Source organism: Hemicordylus capensis, chromosome 6, assembly GCF_027244095.1.
Source record: "Hemicordylus capensis ecotype Gifberg chromosome 6, rHemCap1.1.pri, whole genome shotgun sequence".
NCBI classification, from domain to species: Eukaryota; Metazoa; Chordata; class Lepidosauria; order Squamata; family Cordylidae; genus Hemicordylus; species Hemicordylus capensis.
In genome coordinates, this window is record NC_069662.1 from 43,134,427 (window position 1) to 43,149,612 (window position 15,186).

Genomic DNA, 15,186 nt, shown 5'->3' on the forward strand with positions numbered 1-15,186 from the left:
TTGCCTCATTTATCTCCCAGCCAAGAAATCTGTCACAGAGTGGCTGAGACATGACCTTCCACTGGCAACTGCACCTCTTTTACCACCTCAGAGTGGATTATTGAAGTGTGCTGGGAATTGTCTTGGTGGGGGGAGGGACCCTATTGGCCTGACTCAGCTCAGCCGTGTGCACACTCCCAGTGTGCACACAGAGGGCCTGAATGCAGAAGCAGCCCTGTTTGTTTCAACGGAATAGATGCAAAGGGACGTATGCATGGAGTTGCTCCCATCCCTTACCCAACCGAATCACGTGAGGCAGACTTTGTCAACAGGAGAGCTCCATACAAGCACTGGAAATCCTGCAGCTCGGTAGCATGCTTCTTATGGTTTCCCAAGCGCCATCCATTCAACAGTGGTCAAGCAAGCCAAGACATGTTTCCTTCCTCTTCTCCCTTCCCACAATGCATTCCTCCCCCATCTTTTGTCTACTGAACATGCAGCGCTTCTCTGTATATGCCGTGAGTAAGGAAGGTTGGGGCAAACACACATGGACGTGTGGTGAAAGGGGGGGAGGCAGGGGGAGGAGGTGAACATGGATCTAATGCCATCACCACTTTTCCTGTTGGGGAAAAGGGCCCCTGTTAAATTGTTGGATTAAATATATGCACTTTAAAACATTGCCTTCTTGATAGCATGGCACAGCAAACAAGAACCACTTACCCACCCCAAGTCAAACAAAACAGCAAGGTGAGCAAGCAAGTGCTTATGTTTGTGGTCATAACTGGCAGGGCATCATCTTAACTTGCCAGGGTGGCAAATGCCAGTTGGTGGCCTCTGGAATCCAGGAGGTTGTTAAGGAAGTTACACGCACATGGAACACTAGCCAAATGCAGCAGTGGGCAGAACAACTGAGAAATGGAACTTTGCTTTGAGCAAGGTGTGAACTCTTTTCCAACTTCACAACACACACGTGTGAAATGGATTTTTGTCAGGTTTGGCTCCAGCCTCTGATGTATGCCTGTGGACAGGAGTTCCCCGTCTCTCTCCTCTACATCCAGTGTCATTATCATAATATGAATATGAATTCCTTCATACAGAAATTCACAGAGGAAGGCAGCTGTGGTCATGGGCAGTGACAAGATATACTCACAGCCATAATTTCTAACCCAAACCCAGTGTATGCTCCCAAGGGTATGAAGAATTTGTGTTCCAAGTGATTGCAGAATGCCTCTCCCTATCCCTTCCCCTTCCCCCAGGAGGCAGGATCAACTCCCCTGCCAACTCCCCACTCACCTCCTCCCCAAATGCAAAAATCAGTGGATCCTAACTTAACCTGTCTCTACCCCCATGCTCCCAAAACAGAGTAATGTGGCTGCCTAGAGATAAACTACCTGCTGTTGTCCCTGGATGCGCATGTATTCCATGCGTTGCTTTATGTGTTTGCTTTTATCTGGGCTGCCCTGCTGGGTTTGCTTCAGCCGTGATGCTGGATTGACCATCTTCATGGCTGGGATCGAGACACCGCCACCACTCTGCAGAAAGAACAGATGAAAGGATTCAGTGAAGAGAGGTTAAAGAAAGGCTCTTGCCATTGACTGAGTTGCTGTGGTGTCATGGAATGCACTGGCTGTCATGTGTTGCCTCCTATCAGGGATAGGAATGCAGGGAGATGTGTATAGTAGGAGGCAACACACGACAACCAGTTCACTCCTTGACACCACAGCAACTCAGCCAATGGTATGGCACTATAGCAGTTATTAGGAATGAGGGGAGATGTGCATAGTAGTGCCATGGAATGTTCACAAACATTCTAACTACTTCAAAGAAATCTGTCAGCTCAGCTAGAGAATTTTGACACGCGGGTCTGCTTTTATGAAGAAGGTAAAGAAGCAATTTTACCACTTCCAGAGTCTGGAAGAGAGGAGGTAGCTCTTGCAGTTTAACCTGCTTATCTTTATACTGTAGACATGCCCTCAAACTCTGCAGCAAAGTTTCCACCAACGCTGCCTCACTAAGGTAGTGTTCTCAAGACCACAGTGAGCACAGTTAAAGAGTTAACTGGGATTGTCAAGCCCCGCATCTTCCCATGGAAATTCCAGGCAATTCTGGTTAAACAACATTTAACTAGGATCAATGTTTATTGATCTTGGTTACATGCTGCTTTACCACATGGTTTGACTGGAATTGCCTGGAATTTCCAGGTTCTCATATCACGCTCCATGGGAATGTGTGGGGCTTGGCAATCCCAGTTAACTTTTGAACTGCTCTCGCTGTGGTCGTGAGAATGCGGCCTGAGAATATCATAGCTGTGGGCCCCCACTGACCTACCAGAAAAGAGCCATTAGCTGCTGTTGTCAGAGACCCTGTGAAATTACAGAATAAGACCCTTGTACTATTGCAATCAAGGTACTTTTTTTTTTAAAGGAATATTTGCTCCTCTTCTCATCCCTATTTTCCTGCCTAGTCAAAATGTATGAGAGATTCAAGAGGAAGATGGAGTAGAATGAAGGATCAGAGAAGGGGCAAAAACAGGTAGTAGTATAGCAGAAAACACAGAAGAATGGGGAGAGTTTTATTTTTAGCATATGATCTTTTCATTCACTGGCCCTAAGCCAGTGCATGCAGTCTGAGTGTCGAAGGTGGTACCCACAGGCAGATCTGCTGCATTTAATAAATATAGTATTATTTCATCCCTCCCCACAAACATTAGGGGGCCAATTATCTTATAGCTAACAACTCTGTTTAAGTAAGATAACAATAATAATCAATAACAGAGAGTCTAAAGCAATACCCAAATTGGGCTAAAGGCTTTCATAACACAGTAATACATCCATTCAAAGTCATGCAGATCAACAATGTCTTCACTGCAGACTGGACTTCACTAAGGCCAGAAGTCTCAGGTTAAGTGCTCCAAATGAAAGGTCACAGTAGAGAGAGAGCCACTCTCAGCTATAACACCCTAAGCTAGACAGTGGCCTGGTCCATACGATCGTTCGAATATAGGTTTAATGTGGGCTACTGGCATTAGTATGACTATATGAACCCACACCAAGGGCGCTTTCCAGACTAGCTGTTCATCAGCAGCAAAATGCCTTCATTCAGGCAAGTCGCATTTGAAACGTAAACAGCAGGAGGAGCAGTCTCGAAGCAACTAACAACCCCCCCAAACCAGAAACTTTTTCATGGCAGATATACAATGTCCTAGCAGTGATTAAATTTGAAACAAGGCACTGGAGATGTGAACGTTACCCAGCTGTCCGCATAGGGACTGCAATGTCACATTTATTTATTTGGCGCGTTTTTATACCGCCCCAACCCAAGGTCTCAGGGCGGTTTACAAAAAACAAACAAAAAACATTAAAATCAATTAAATACTAAAAACAGTTTAAAACAAATAATAAATAATCCAAAGTTTAAAAAGTTAAAAAGCTAAAAGACCTAGGTAAAAAGATGAGTCTTTAGACACTTTTTAAAAGCCACTAGAAATAGGGAGACTCTTATTCCCATGGGAAGCGAGTTCCAAAGTCTCGGGGCGACAACAGAGAAGGCCCATCCCTGGGTGGCCACCAGACGACATGAAGGTAGCCACAGACGAGCCTCCCCTGATATATGCAGTGGACGATGGGGATCACGCTTTCTTAAGTACTGTGGGCCTAAGCTGTTTAGGGCTTTATAGGTTATAACCAGCACTTTGTATTTTGCCCAGAAACTTATTGGCAGCCGGTGCAACTCCTGTAATATAGGAGTAATATGGTCTCTTCGAGATGACCCGGAGACTAACTTGGCTGCCGCATTTTGTACTAATTGTAGTTTCTGGACTACGTACAAAGGCAGCCCTACATAGAGTGCATTGCAGTAATCAAGTCTAGAGGTTACCAGCAAGTGTACTGTTTTGAGATAATGAACCTCAAGAAACGGACACAGCTGGCGTATCAACCGAAGCGGATAGAAAGTGCTTCTGGCCACTGCCTCAACCTGGGGAACAATGAAGGAAGTGTGGAAGCACACTTCTGAGATATGTCCTGACTCCGTTGTAGGGTCTAGTCTGGAAAGCACCAAGGTGGGACTCTCAGATTCGGGCCATAAACCACCTTGCTGTGGGTTCAATCTCATAGCACTATTAAGGCTGTACTATATTTGTTCTACAATTCTGTAGCCTTTGGAATTATTATGCCAATTGCATAACAACAACAACAGTGATATACAAAAGGATTCATGTAGCTGCAATTCCATGCAATAACAGAATTCGCTGTTGGGTGCAGCATTCTGAATCCTAAGAAACTCTCTCTCTCTCTCTCTCTGCAAATCTAAGGACTATGGATGCGCAGGGGTTCCAGTAGACAGAGCCTCCGTGAACAGCTCCCTGCACTTCCAGTGACTAGCAAAATAAATTACGGAAACAAGTTTGATTTGCATAATTTACATATTCGCCAACATTTCACCAATGAAAGTAGGGGCATGCCTGTGAATGTGTAGGGGAGTGGCCAAGCAACCTGGGAGGTGTGGTGTACAGTTGTGAGTACAAGCATGCCGCAAATGGAAAGCAGGGTCCTAAAGTGCATGCTGAGCACATTATTCTGGATTACCAAAACAGGTGAGCCAAGACCATAGCCTCCAACATTTTGCAGATGGAAAAAGATATATACTTTTTACTACCAATTCTCATACCAGGAATTACTGCCCAAACCCCCTCTGGACCTTACCAGATTCCCCTTTGCAAGTATGGCCAAACTGGTCAAACCAGGCTGACCAGGCCTGGTTCAGTTCAAATCCAGACCATCCCCCATTTGCGGGGTCGGGGGTCTGGTTCAGGCTCGAACCAGTCAAACCAGGCCAGTTCTAATCGAACAAGGTTTGATTCGAACCAGTTCTGCATACCCCGAGTGTAGGATATACAGTATTTCTCATAATGTGCCATAAATGGAAAGTGTTGCTCTCAGGGAGACAGCAGAATTTGGGTTTTATTACGTTTTATATAGTTGTTCCATCACATTAACATCTGAATCCCATCCCCCCTCCACCTACATACACACCTCTTGTAACCAGCCTCTTGTAACCAGCTTGTCTCTCATCTCTATAAAAGGGGCCAAAGCCAAGAGAAGGGGCAAATGTTGATTCACCCAAGGTTCAGCTAATGGAAAAAGCACAACCATATTCTGAGAGGGGCAGATTGAGATATCATCCGCAATCCATGGGAAAGGAATAGCTCAATAATGGCAGAAACACTGCCTGGAAAGACATCTGTTCTGTCTCTCTTCGAAAGGTACACGCTGCGGACATCTCGGCAGGATGAGCAGAGACATTCCAACCAGAAAGACGCATAGATGGGTTTTGGACTGGCTCTCACTATGTGAGAAATGGAAGGTGCTAGTACCACATTGTGGGGGGTCTGCACTGGAGCACTGGGCCCCTGTCCACATCCTGATAGCATGTTAAGACCCCGAGTTGCTGTTTTGTCAGCTGCAGGATGTTATGCCATTTTGTGCAGCTGCCTTGTTTGCCAGTTAGTTTCAGGGCATGATTCAAGATGCTGGTAATCGCTTTTAGAATCCTAAATGGCTTAGGAGCGGAGTATGTAAAAGATCACCTCCTCCCATTTGAGCCTGCCCACATCCTGAGATCTTCAGAGGAAAGCTCTCTTGTATCTCCCCTTGCCTTCTGTTCTGAGGCTTGTTTGGTGGTGTCATATGAGAAGGCTTTCTTTGCTGTGGCTGGCATCCACCCTGTGGAACTCACTTCCATGGGAGATGAAATTGGCTCCCTCCCTATTGGGGTCTCAGTGCCTACTAAAGATGCACTTTCCCCAAAAAGTCCTTTGTAGATTACATTTTGATCGATTCCTGAGGTCTCTTTGGACTATGCCTCGTTCCCCCAGCTATATTTCTGGATTGTTTTATTTGATTTTTGTTTTTATTGTTGTGCACTCTTTGAGGGGAAAGCAAGATGCAGTGTTTTAAATAAATAAATAAATTTTAAAATGTGACATTCCACAGGCAGGCCTAGGCTGCAGTGATGAGTAAAGATGTACCTGTCCTGATTTCCTCTTTGGGATAACATTGCAGCTCTCCATTGTACCTGGCCACCCTAAGAACAGTGGCCTTAGTTCTTGAGCTGTGGAGGAATTTCAGCACAGGGAAGCACACTAAGCACCAACTCTGCACAGAGGCAGCCTCAGCTGACTGTGCTGCAGCAGGCAAAATCTTAGTGCAGATCTGGGCCAAGTGCTCCAGCCCGTTCTGCTCCTCTACCATTGTGTGTACTTAATAAGATTTTTCCTCAAAGTAAAATCATTACACAGGGTGTACTTCAATGCACTTCAAGGATGCTCCATTCATTCCAATGCATGTTGAATAAAGACAGACAATAGCATAGGTGGTGTGAAAGGCTTCTAAAAGGGGCCATTTCCCAGAGTGCCCACACAATGCTACTACATTATCCCTCCAGAGAAGCCTATTTAAAAAGATGGGAAACCCTGTCATTGATATAATGATAAGAACAGGGGAAAGGATTGGGGTGAGAAATCCAAGCCCGCTAATCCAATCTGCTGCGATTCAAATTACACTTTAGTGAGCTCTCAAGTACGCATGAAATTTGCACTTTCTCATCATTGATAATTCATTTACTGTGCAAGGGAAATTCAGCAGGGGGAAAGTCAACTGTTCTGCTGTATTCTAGTATATTGTTTTATTATCCATTTATACACTGAAATCATTTTATTATTTATTTTAGTGTTTGATTTACTGGATTCAAATTTTATAGCTATGTGTTGAACACTGGATTGGAAACTCAAAACCTCCTTTGGACAGGAAAAGCACCTGAAAATCATTGTCACTTGGCTGAGAGAACCACAGATGAAAAAGAGGAGGAGAAGGAGGGAGAGGAAGAGGAAGAGAAGGAGAGACATCATTTCAAACAGAAGAAGATTCCCAAGTGAAACAGTGAGAAGACAGGTATAGATTTTATTAGCTGTAGCCACATACACTTGGTGATACAGAAGGCAAATGAGAAAAACAAAAATAGGAATAAATTTTCTACAGAGTAAAGATAATAAAGAACACGTCAAACAGGATCCGATCTCTGTGACTCACCTGCTAGCTAGGCCAGGGCTAGCTAACAAAGAAAAGAGCTGCACCAGTAACAGCGAAGATGCACAAGAGAAGACCAATACGGTGCGAGTATTACTTAATTTTAAAATGCCCATTTCTCAGCTATTTCCATCATTGGAATTTATTCAGCAGTCAGCTAGACACAAAACTTCATCTTTGTCTAACATAACATATGAAGAGGAGATGTATCTCCGAATATTAGGTCCCCCCCGCCTATGTTTGTTATAATAAAAGGATATGCCACTTTGTATCCAGTTATGAAATTCCTTTGATGAAGTCAGTCAAAGTGCTGCACAGTCCAAAGGGAAATATTTTCGGGTGGCACAGAGGGCTTCCAGCTAACTGCACCCTTCCCTGGTGCAGTTAGCTGGGAAGTGCTGCTAGCCTGCTCTTGTCACCGCACTGGTGCTTCCTTGCTCAGGCACTCCGCTCCTCACCTCCAAGCTTCTCCTCGAGGCTTCTTTCATAAAACTTTTCTGGGGTGATTGTAGCCTCACTGATCAGCACCTCCCACTGCCATCTGAAACTTCCCTGCCCATTGCTTGTTCTTATACATCCTACCAAAACATACAGCCTCTCCTATTCCTCTGTGAGGGTCTTTCACACAGTGAAACATCCCCTAAATAACCCTTCCCCCTCCAAGCAATTAGATGCTCATGAGCAGTCCATGACATCACAGCTAATGGGTTGGGGATTGGATGGTCACAGGGAACAGCCATCAAACTTACGACACGGTCTCATCAATATGGCTGTACTACTGCAGTGGATGACAACAGCACAGTTTTAATAGCCTCGTGCCCTGTACTTTGCATAATCAATATACATTATCCTGTTCACCATATTGCTTCATGTTTGTTGCTTTCACACATCTTAAAAATCTGCCCTTTGGCAACTTCCCTTCCTTTTAAATGCTGTGGCTGGCAGTGAGATCAAGGCTAAAGTCTGGCTGTTGGCAGCACTTTCCAGGTTCTGTTTTCGAAACTGCCATTCTGTGAACAGCTTTGGGAGGAGCTCATCAAATTAATGACCACAGTTCCCTTCTACTTGTTTTGGCAGCATGGAAGAAACTTAACAAGGGATTAAATTACCACTAATGTCCTCTTTTAAGAGATTCCCCAGGCTCTCGCTGTTAAATACAAGTCATCAAAAAAGCACCCATTCATAGAAACTGAGTGATTGTTTGGGGCAATCCTTCACATACAGACCCAGCTTCCCTTTTATTGTTTGGCAGGTGTGAATTCACAACTTCAGAAGTTAGGAGGACATTAAGATTTAATTGTAAGGAAATACAAATGTTTCACTTCTGTCTGTGCCTTTGCGATAAACACTTGGGCCTTGACCCAGAGAACCATGGGAGCAGCAGAAGGCTCCACGTACACAGCTGTGCTTGCAAATCGACAGGGCATGGTGTTTGTGGAACATGGGGATCCCCCTGGAGTTCCAAAATACAACACCACCAGGTTACCAGTCCACCATGCTCCATATTGCAGATTTGCAAACTTGAAACTGTTTATGTAAATGGACTGCATTTCTTGAATTTAAGCATGAAAATACAGGGATTTCCTTTTTAAAGAAATGTGCATATGGGTGAGAATGAATCTATATTGTTAGAAACCTTCCCTATGAGAAGAATTCTGTTCTGGATTCATGTCCTGGGAAAGGATTTGAGATGGGCTTGGGGGGAAAAAAAAGACCAGTTGATTTCTATTGTTCTGGTAGCTATAGCAAAGATGGACAGGGTGCAAGAAAAGAGGCCAGCGCTCAGTCCCCGAACCTGTTTGCAGGGCCAAAGCCTGGCCCTGAATATCTGAAGTAATAATAAAGAAGGGAGAGGCTCTGAGCATGTGCAAGGGGCCTTTCCCCACAGTCTGGTCTTACAAATTTGGGATTAGGAGGAAGAGCTTCCAAAACTGAGAGGGCAGTTTAAAAACAAATTAATACTGGATTTGGCATAGCAACATCAACTCAAGTTATCTTTATTCACCATGTAGTAAACAGATTCCTGTGGTATATTCAACAGACCTCCAGGGCGCTTTCCAGACTAGACCCTACAACAGGGTCAGGACGAATCTCGGAAGTGTGCTTCCACACTTCCTGTGTCGTGACACCGCAGTCCCTACGCGGACAGCAGGGTGCCATTCACAGTTGCCAAGGCCTTGTTGCGAATTTAATTGCTGCAATATAGAGCAAGGATGTCGTATATTCGGCGTGAAAAAGTTGGATTTTTTTCAGGTTGCTGAGTTGCTGTGAGACTGCTCCCCCTGCTGTTTACGTTCCGAATGCGACTTCCCCGAATGGAGGCATTTTGCTGCTGTTGAACAGCTAGTCTGGAAAGCACCCTGAAGATGTCAGCACACCCTCCCCGTTGAGAAATTTACCTTGTCTTATAGAAACTCATTTGGCTTCCCTTGAACATTTTCAGATATTCTGTCTTGGAAGGAACCCTGAAATTTGCCTCAAATTTCCTCCTTTTTGAAATTTTGGTGACAATTCTGGATCAAACACAGACCAGATCTATCTGGTGAAATCAGTTCTGATTGACACCAACAGTCACAACAAGTCACAAACATGCCATGTGACTCATGCCATGTGACTCATGTGACGCAGTCATTTTCTCTGACCAAAAGCTTAAAGCATGACTCTCTCCATGTGAACATTCTTTGGAATGTGTGCTTTGCACAGGATCTCTGGTTCATCAAAACCACAGATGTTCTGTTCCACAACCAACTTGCCTCCCCTGAATCTCAAGCCAGCCACCCTACCATCCACAAAATTCACAAGATATGCTTCTCTAGGGAGTTGGCAGGAGATATGGAAATCTTTAGAATAACATCCTGTAGATCCAGATAGCAGAACACTTTGTAAAACCTTTTGGCTATTCACAAGGAAAGGAGAAAAAACGCACTAGGCTAGTTCACATGACCATCACTGGAGTAGGAGGAGCCGAGCATGCACCTCCCAGTTAGCACTCGACTCATGAGAACTCCACATATTCAGGTAGGACTGTGATTGTCTGTGAGAGTGTGATTGTCTGGGAGGAGGAAGCTGGGTCACACAATTGTGCACTACCCAGATTCTACCCCAGCTTTTACTGAGGTAGGAGAAAAACCTGCCTGACCCAGCTCCCTCTTTGCAGATGATCACACTCTCCTTCTCTTACATTAATGGTTGGAGTTAGGGATGTGCAAGGATTGTTTTGGTGCCTCTAATTTGATTCAAGTACCCCTAGCCGAAACGCTTTGGCCTGGGGCGAGCGGGCACTTTAAACGTAGGGAGGCAGGTCTTACCTATACCTCTGGCACTCCTCCGATGCTCCGTCGTCGCCCAACTATGACACTGTCACTTCCAAACAGCCATGCCATCTCTGCAGATAAGCCATGCCGCACTGGGGGCTTCTTGCATGGGAACACAAAATTCCCTGTTCCCAGCATCCCGCGTGATGACAATGCCCACGGGATGCTGGGAACAGGGAACTTCCTGTTCCCATGAAGGAAGCCCCCGGTGTGGCATGGCTTATCTGCAGAGACAGCATGGCCGTTTGGAAATGACAGCACTGTGGTGGGGTGGTGGAGGACCACTGGAGGGCCAGGTAAAACCTGCCTCCTTCCATTTGAAGCACCCACTCACCACTCCCGTGGATGTCACAAAGCACTTTGTGCACATCCCTATTTGGAGTTCTCACAACTGCCAGTCAGGAGTGTGCCTGGCTCTCCTACCCTGGCTGGGTGCTCCTACCCTGATGGTGGTCATCTGAACTAGCCCACACACACACCACCACCACCACCTTCCTGTTGGACTGGGTCCCAGGACTTGGAGGGAGGGAGAGCATCTATAAACAGATTGTGGGGGAACCACCTGTTTTACAGTACTTCTGAAAGGTCCAACCATATGACAAATGTAAACCAGTTTGAAACCAGGTCTCAGCTTCCTCCAAAGAACCAAAATTTTGGGATTAGGCTGAGATTTCTGTATTAGAGATTCTCCAGCACAGAACTCCATTTCCCAGAGTTTTTTGGCCAGGAGGGAGCCATGACAGTTCAACAAACAGGTTTATGAAACTAGTTTATATTTGTGGTTCAAATTTGTCTGAAGTGAAATGCAGAGGGAATCTTCATCCTTAGTTTCTGTTATGAGGTAGCCCTTTCTACCTTTCAGCTACAGGTTTGTTAGTGATGGTAAGGAGGAAAAACAACTAACACAAACTGGAAGCGGAGACTGATAATCATCAGACTAAATAATACCATGACACACACCATAGCCAGAAATAAAGAGCAGATCAAGGAAGTAAGGGAATTCCACTTGGCTTCTCAGTGAGAGTGAACCAGAAATCCTACTTAAAGCCACAGTTTTGCAGAAATCTAAAGTCCAGTATCTGGATGTTTCACACTTTGTATCTTAAGAGCAGATGAGAAATCTTGAGAGGACAGACAGCAGAGAAGACTTTCAGGAGGAATCTAGAAGTACAGCAGAGGAAGAGGAATATCAATTAAAAAATGAACCTGCGGATCACTGTTGAGCAGGAACTGAGGTTTGGGCAGCAAAGGTGGCTTGGAGCTGCTTGCAGAAGACTTGGGGATGCTGTGGCTTGCTTCATACCATTTTAAATCCTGGCAGCCTGATGCCACATTCCTGAAATCATCATGGTTGCATCCGGACATTCCTGTGTACATCTTTATTTTGCCCTTTTTGCCCTCTAGAAGATTTTGAGGGAACATAAGCTCGGTAGAAGCCTGGTGGCTAATTTCAGTGATAGTCATTTGCAAGTCTCTGATGGTCTCTTCCAGGTGGTCCAGCCTTTGGTAAGTGTCTTTGCAAATCTCTCGGCTGCTTAAGGTCATAGCATCAAGAGAAGCACATTCTCTTTGTTTCTCTTCTAGATCTGTTACTAATTCCCTTCCTATCTCTGTCTTCATCTTCTCCTGAACAAGATCCACAGGCTTTGGCCTTGATACTATGTCATGCTCAATGGCTTCTTTGTTCACCGGGAATTTTGGATTTTGCAATGGTAAACAAGATCTTGAACCATCTGACAGATGATCTCTCTGTATCTGTCTGCAAGCAGCATCAGGGGCTTTCAAAGGTGATGCTACCTCTTCTTTGCCCTGATTCGCGTCTTCATTTTTTGGTTCTGCAATGTGATTTTTGCTATCCAACCCTGTGAGCATTTCACCGCCCTCCATGGGTGAAGAAGCTGTCTTATAATCAAATGTGACCTCTGACAGCATGACAGCTTCTTGGATCTCTGCTGCATGAACCCTGGTTCTTTCAAAAGAAATCTGTTGACTTCTTGTTTGCTTGTCCCCAACGTTCAAAATCATCATGTCTTCTCCTTCCAGTTGAGCAACTTTATCCTTCTGTGAGGTTCTTACTGCTTCAAGTGCCACTGTGTCTCCTCTTGTTGCATGATCAACATCATACGAAAGTCCAATTCCAGGGTCTGGCCAAGATCCCCAAGACCTCGCTGATGCTGGCAGAGAATGAGAGTATGTTGTTGAGGCCTTTTTGAACAAAGCAAATGATGCACAAGCTAAAGATTTCAGCTTCCTTTCATTCTTGCTCAGCTTCTCCAACAAGACCTCTGGGCTCTTGGAATCCCCATTTATTTCCACCATAGTCAACTGCCCAGTGCCTCCTGACTGTCTTCCAGTGCACTTGTGATTGCCTGTCCGGAGACTGTTTCTCTCAAAGCCTGACTCTGGCCGAGATTGAAGAGATGGCAGGCTGGATGCCCACTCAGAAAGGACAATGTGAGGAAGGTGGGAAATGCTACCAGATGGAAGCATTGGGAGGCCTGACTCCTAAGGGAAAATTCAGACAAGGATTATTGAGGCAGGAGAGTTTGCCAAGTGAATTAACTGAATCAGGAGCTTTTCCCTTCAGGACTCCAGTTTTCCTGGCTGAATGGACTAGCAATGTACCTGGCTTGACCTATTTGCCCACCTGGACTATTAAGTGCCCTAGACATGTGAATTTAAGAGCCTGTAGTACTGATTATGTAAACCTGGGGGACTCTCTTAAATTTTCACCTGACATTTGCTCTATGTCTACGTGGGATGGTCTGTGTGAAGCTTTGTGAAATCATGGGGCTTGTTTTGTTGTTGTTGTTGTTGTTACAAATGTATTGCTACTCAGGCTTCTAGGATGACCCCACCCACAGATGACCCTCCTTGCTGTGTCCTGTATTCAGGCAACGGAACGTTGGCAACCATACCTGCTACACCATCGCCGCATTGGCCTGTGCTCATGCTTCCCTCAATGCAGTGGTGGTGCAGCAACAGGGGCTAGTGAGCACATGAAAGAGGAGGGGAGCAAGCACCCTCTCTCTCCCCCCACCCCACCCCACCCCCGCCACTGCTGCCCCCGCCAGTCCATGCTCTCTCTCTCTTGCTTCCCTCCTTCCCTGAGGGGAGCAAGACAAACATCATGGGCCAGTGTGGCGACAGCAGCAGCAGTGAGAGAGGGAGCATGCAAAGAGTTACTCATATATTCTGTTCAACATATGCACAATAGTACACTTCCTATCTGTTCCCTGCATTTGAGGGGCCTACACCCAGGTCCAATTCTAAAATGAACGCATGCACAGTCACTCAAACAAAAGCATGCACATGTTTACATGTATACACACAAAACATAATGAGGCGAGTCTCATGATCAGTGAGACTCGCCTGAATGGGGTTAGCGGGGAGAGCGGGCTTAGCCTGCTCTCCCCGCAGACAAGCACACCGGCAGCCCTGGGTGACCGAATCGCCCGCCCACACGACTGCCGGCTCCGTCATAGAGCCGGCGGGGGCTGAGGGGATCAGGGGCTGTGAGGCCCCCGGAAGTTCCAGGATGCCTCGTGCCAGTGTGCAGGGCATCCTAGAGAGACCCCCAGGGCTGGCTTGTTTCAGCTTCCCGGCGGGGGTCTCCTCATGGCAGAGCCGCGGCACAGCAATACACGATCAAATAGACAGGGTTAGTGGAGCGCTCGCTCCGCTAACCTCATCTAAGGGGAGGGCTACCTAAGTGGGTTACCTGCTTTGAGGAAACCGAGCTCACCTGTGAGCCCAGTGGTTCTCACACTCGCCCAAAAGCAGGCCATATACTGAGTCAGATTATTGGTCTATCTGGTTCAGTATGGTCTACTCTAACCAGCAGTGGCTCTCTAAGGACTTAGACCGAGTACCTGCTACAGAGATCCTTTTCAACAGGAGATGCCAGAGACTGAACCTGGGCCTTTGGAAGCTAAAGCAAGTGCTCTGGCACTGAGGCATGCCCCCTTACTCCTCAGACTGCCCTCAGTAAACCATTGGGTAATTCACTTTGTCTCTGTGGAACCAGGAGTTCTGCCCACCATATATATATATGATCTTGTAAAGAGAAAGACTGACATTTTAAATCTTTGAATAGGCCCTTAAATATGTAAACAACACCAGTAGTTGTGCAGAGGCCTGAATGATTGCTTAACCACATTTTTCAATGTAACTCTCAAGGAAGAGAGCTACAAAGAAGGTTCAAGGGGCACATATGCATATAACTACCACCCAACTAGGCGGAGAGGGCAATATTCTTTGGCGACACTGCTGGGTTTCTCTTGCTGGTCAATGGCTGTGCCCACTCCTTCCAATTCCAGCAGTTCTCTAGGGTAGTTCCCTCCCCCCTCCCTTATCATCCGTGGTGCTTACCTGAGATTCTGGTAGATGGGAGTAGGGAAGACTGTGTGCACTGAAGCTTGCTCCAGCTATGCAGTGGCCAGCAGGAAAAGCAGCCTAATAGCAGAACGGTGCAATGAAAGAGGTATTGTGCCCCCACTTCCCACCTCCCCTTCTCAACATGACGAGGACTGAAAACAGGGGTTCTATCCTTGATTCATTCATCATGGGACAAAGCAAGAAGGGGAGGCTCTCAGTTCCACCCTTCCCTGGAACTGGAAGGTGAGAAGATAAGAGCAAGCAGACTAGCCCAGCTTATTAAAACTTGCAAGTAACTTGGGCTTGGGGGTGTAAGTAGCCACTTATCTTTTAAATCTGCTGCTTGTTTCTTAGTTTTAGACTTATGCTAGGGTGGGAATATGCCAAAGAAGACAAGGCTCTAATTCAGGACTGGAGCGAGATGCTAACTT

The 15,186-nt window shown here is 45.9% G+C and overlaps 1 protein-coding gene across 23 annotated transcripts in view; it reads right to left on the reverse strand.

Annotated features, from left to right (window-relative positions):
* SRCIN1 (SRC kinase signaling inhibitor 1) overlaps nt 1-15,186 on the reverse strand; it is a 402,584-nt gene that overhangs the window by 25,154 nt on the left and 362,244 nt on the right. For 18 of the 23 annotated variants that reach the window (XM_053259951.1, XM_053259948.1, XM_053259953.1 and 15 more), the window contains 3 exons: nt 14,750-14,833; nt 11,585-12,883; nt 1,371-1,511 (listed from right to left, as the gene is read on the reverse strand). In XM_053259951.1, coding sequence (XP_053115926.1) covers nt 1,371-1,511; nt 11,585-12,883; nt 14,750-14,833 — 1,524 coding nt within the window. The remainder of the gene's footprint in view (nt 1-1,370; nt 1,512-11,584; nt 12,884-14,749; nt 14,834-15,186) is intronic. The other 5 variants (XM_053259969.1, XM_053259970.1, XM_053259972.1 and 2 more) reach the window with 2 other exon arrangements.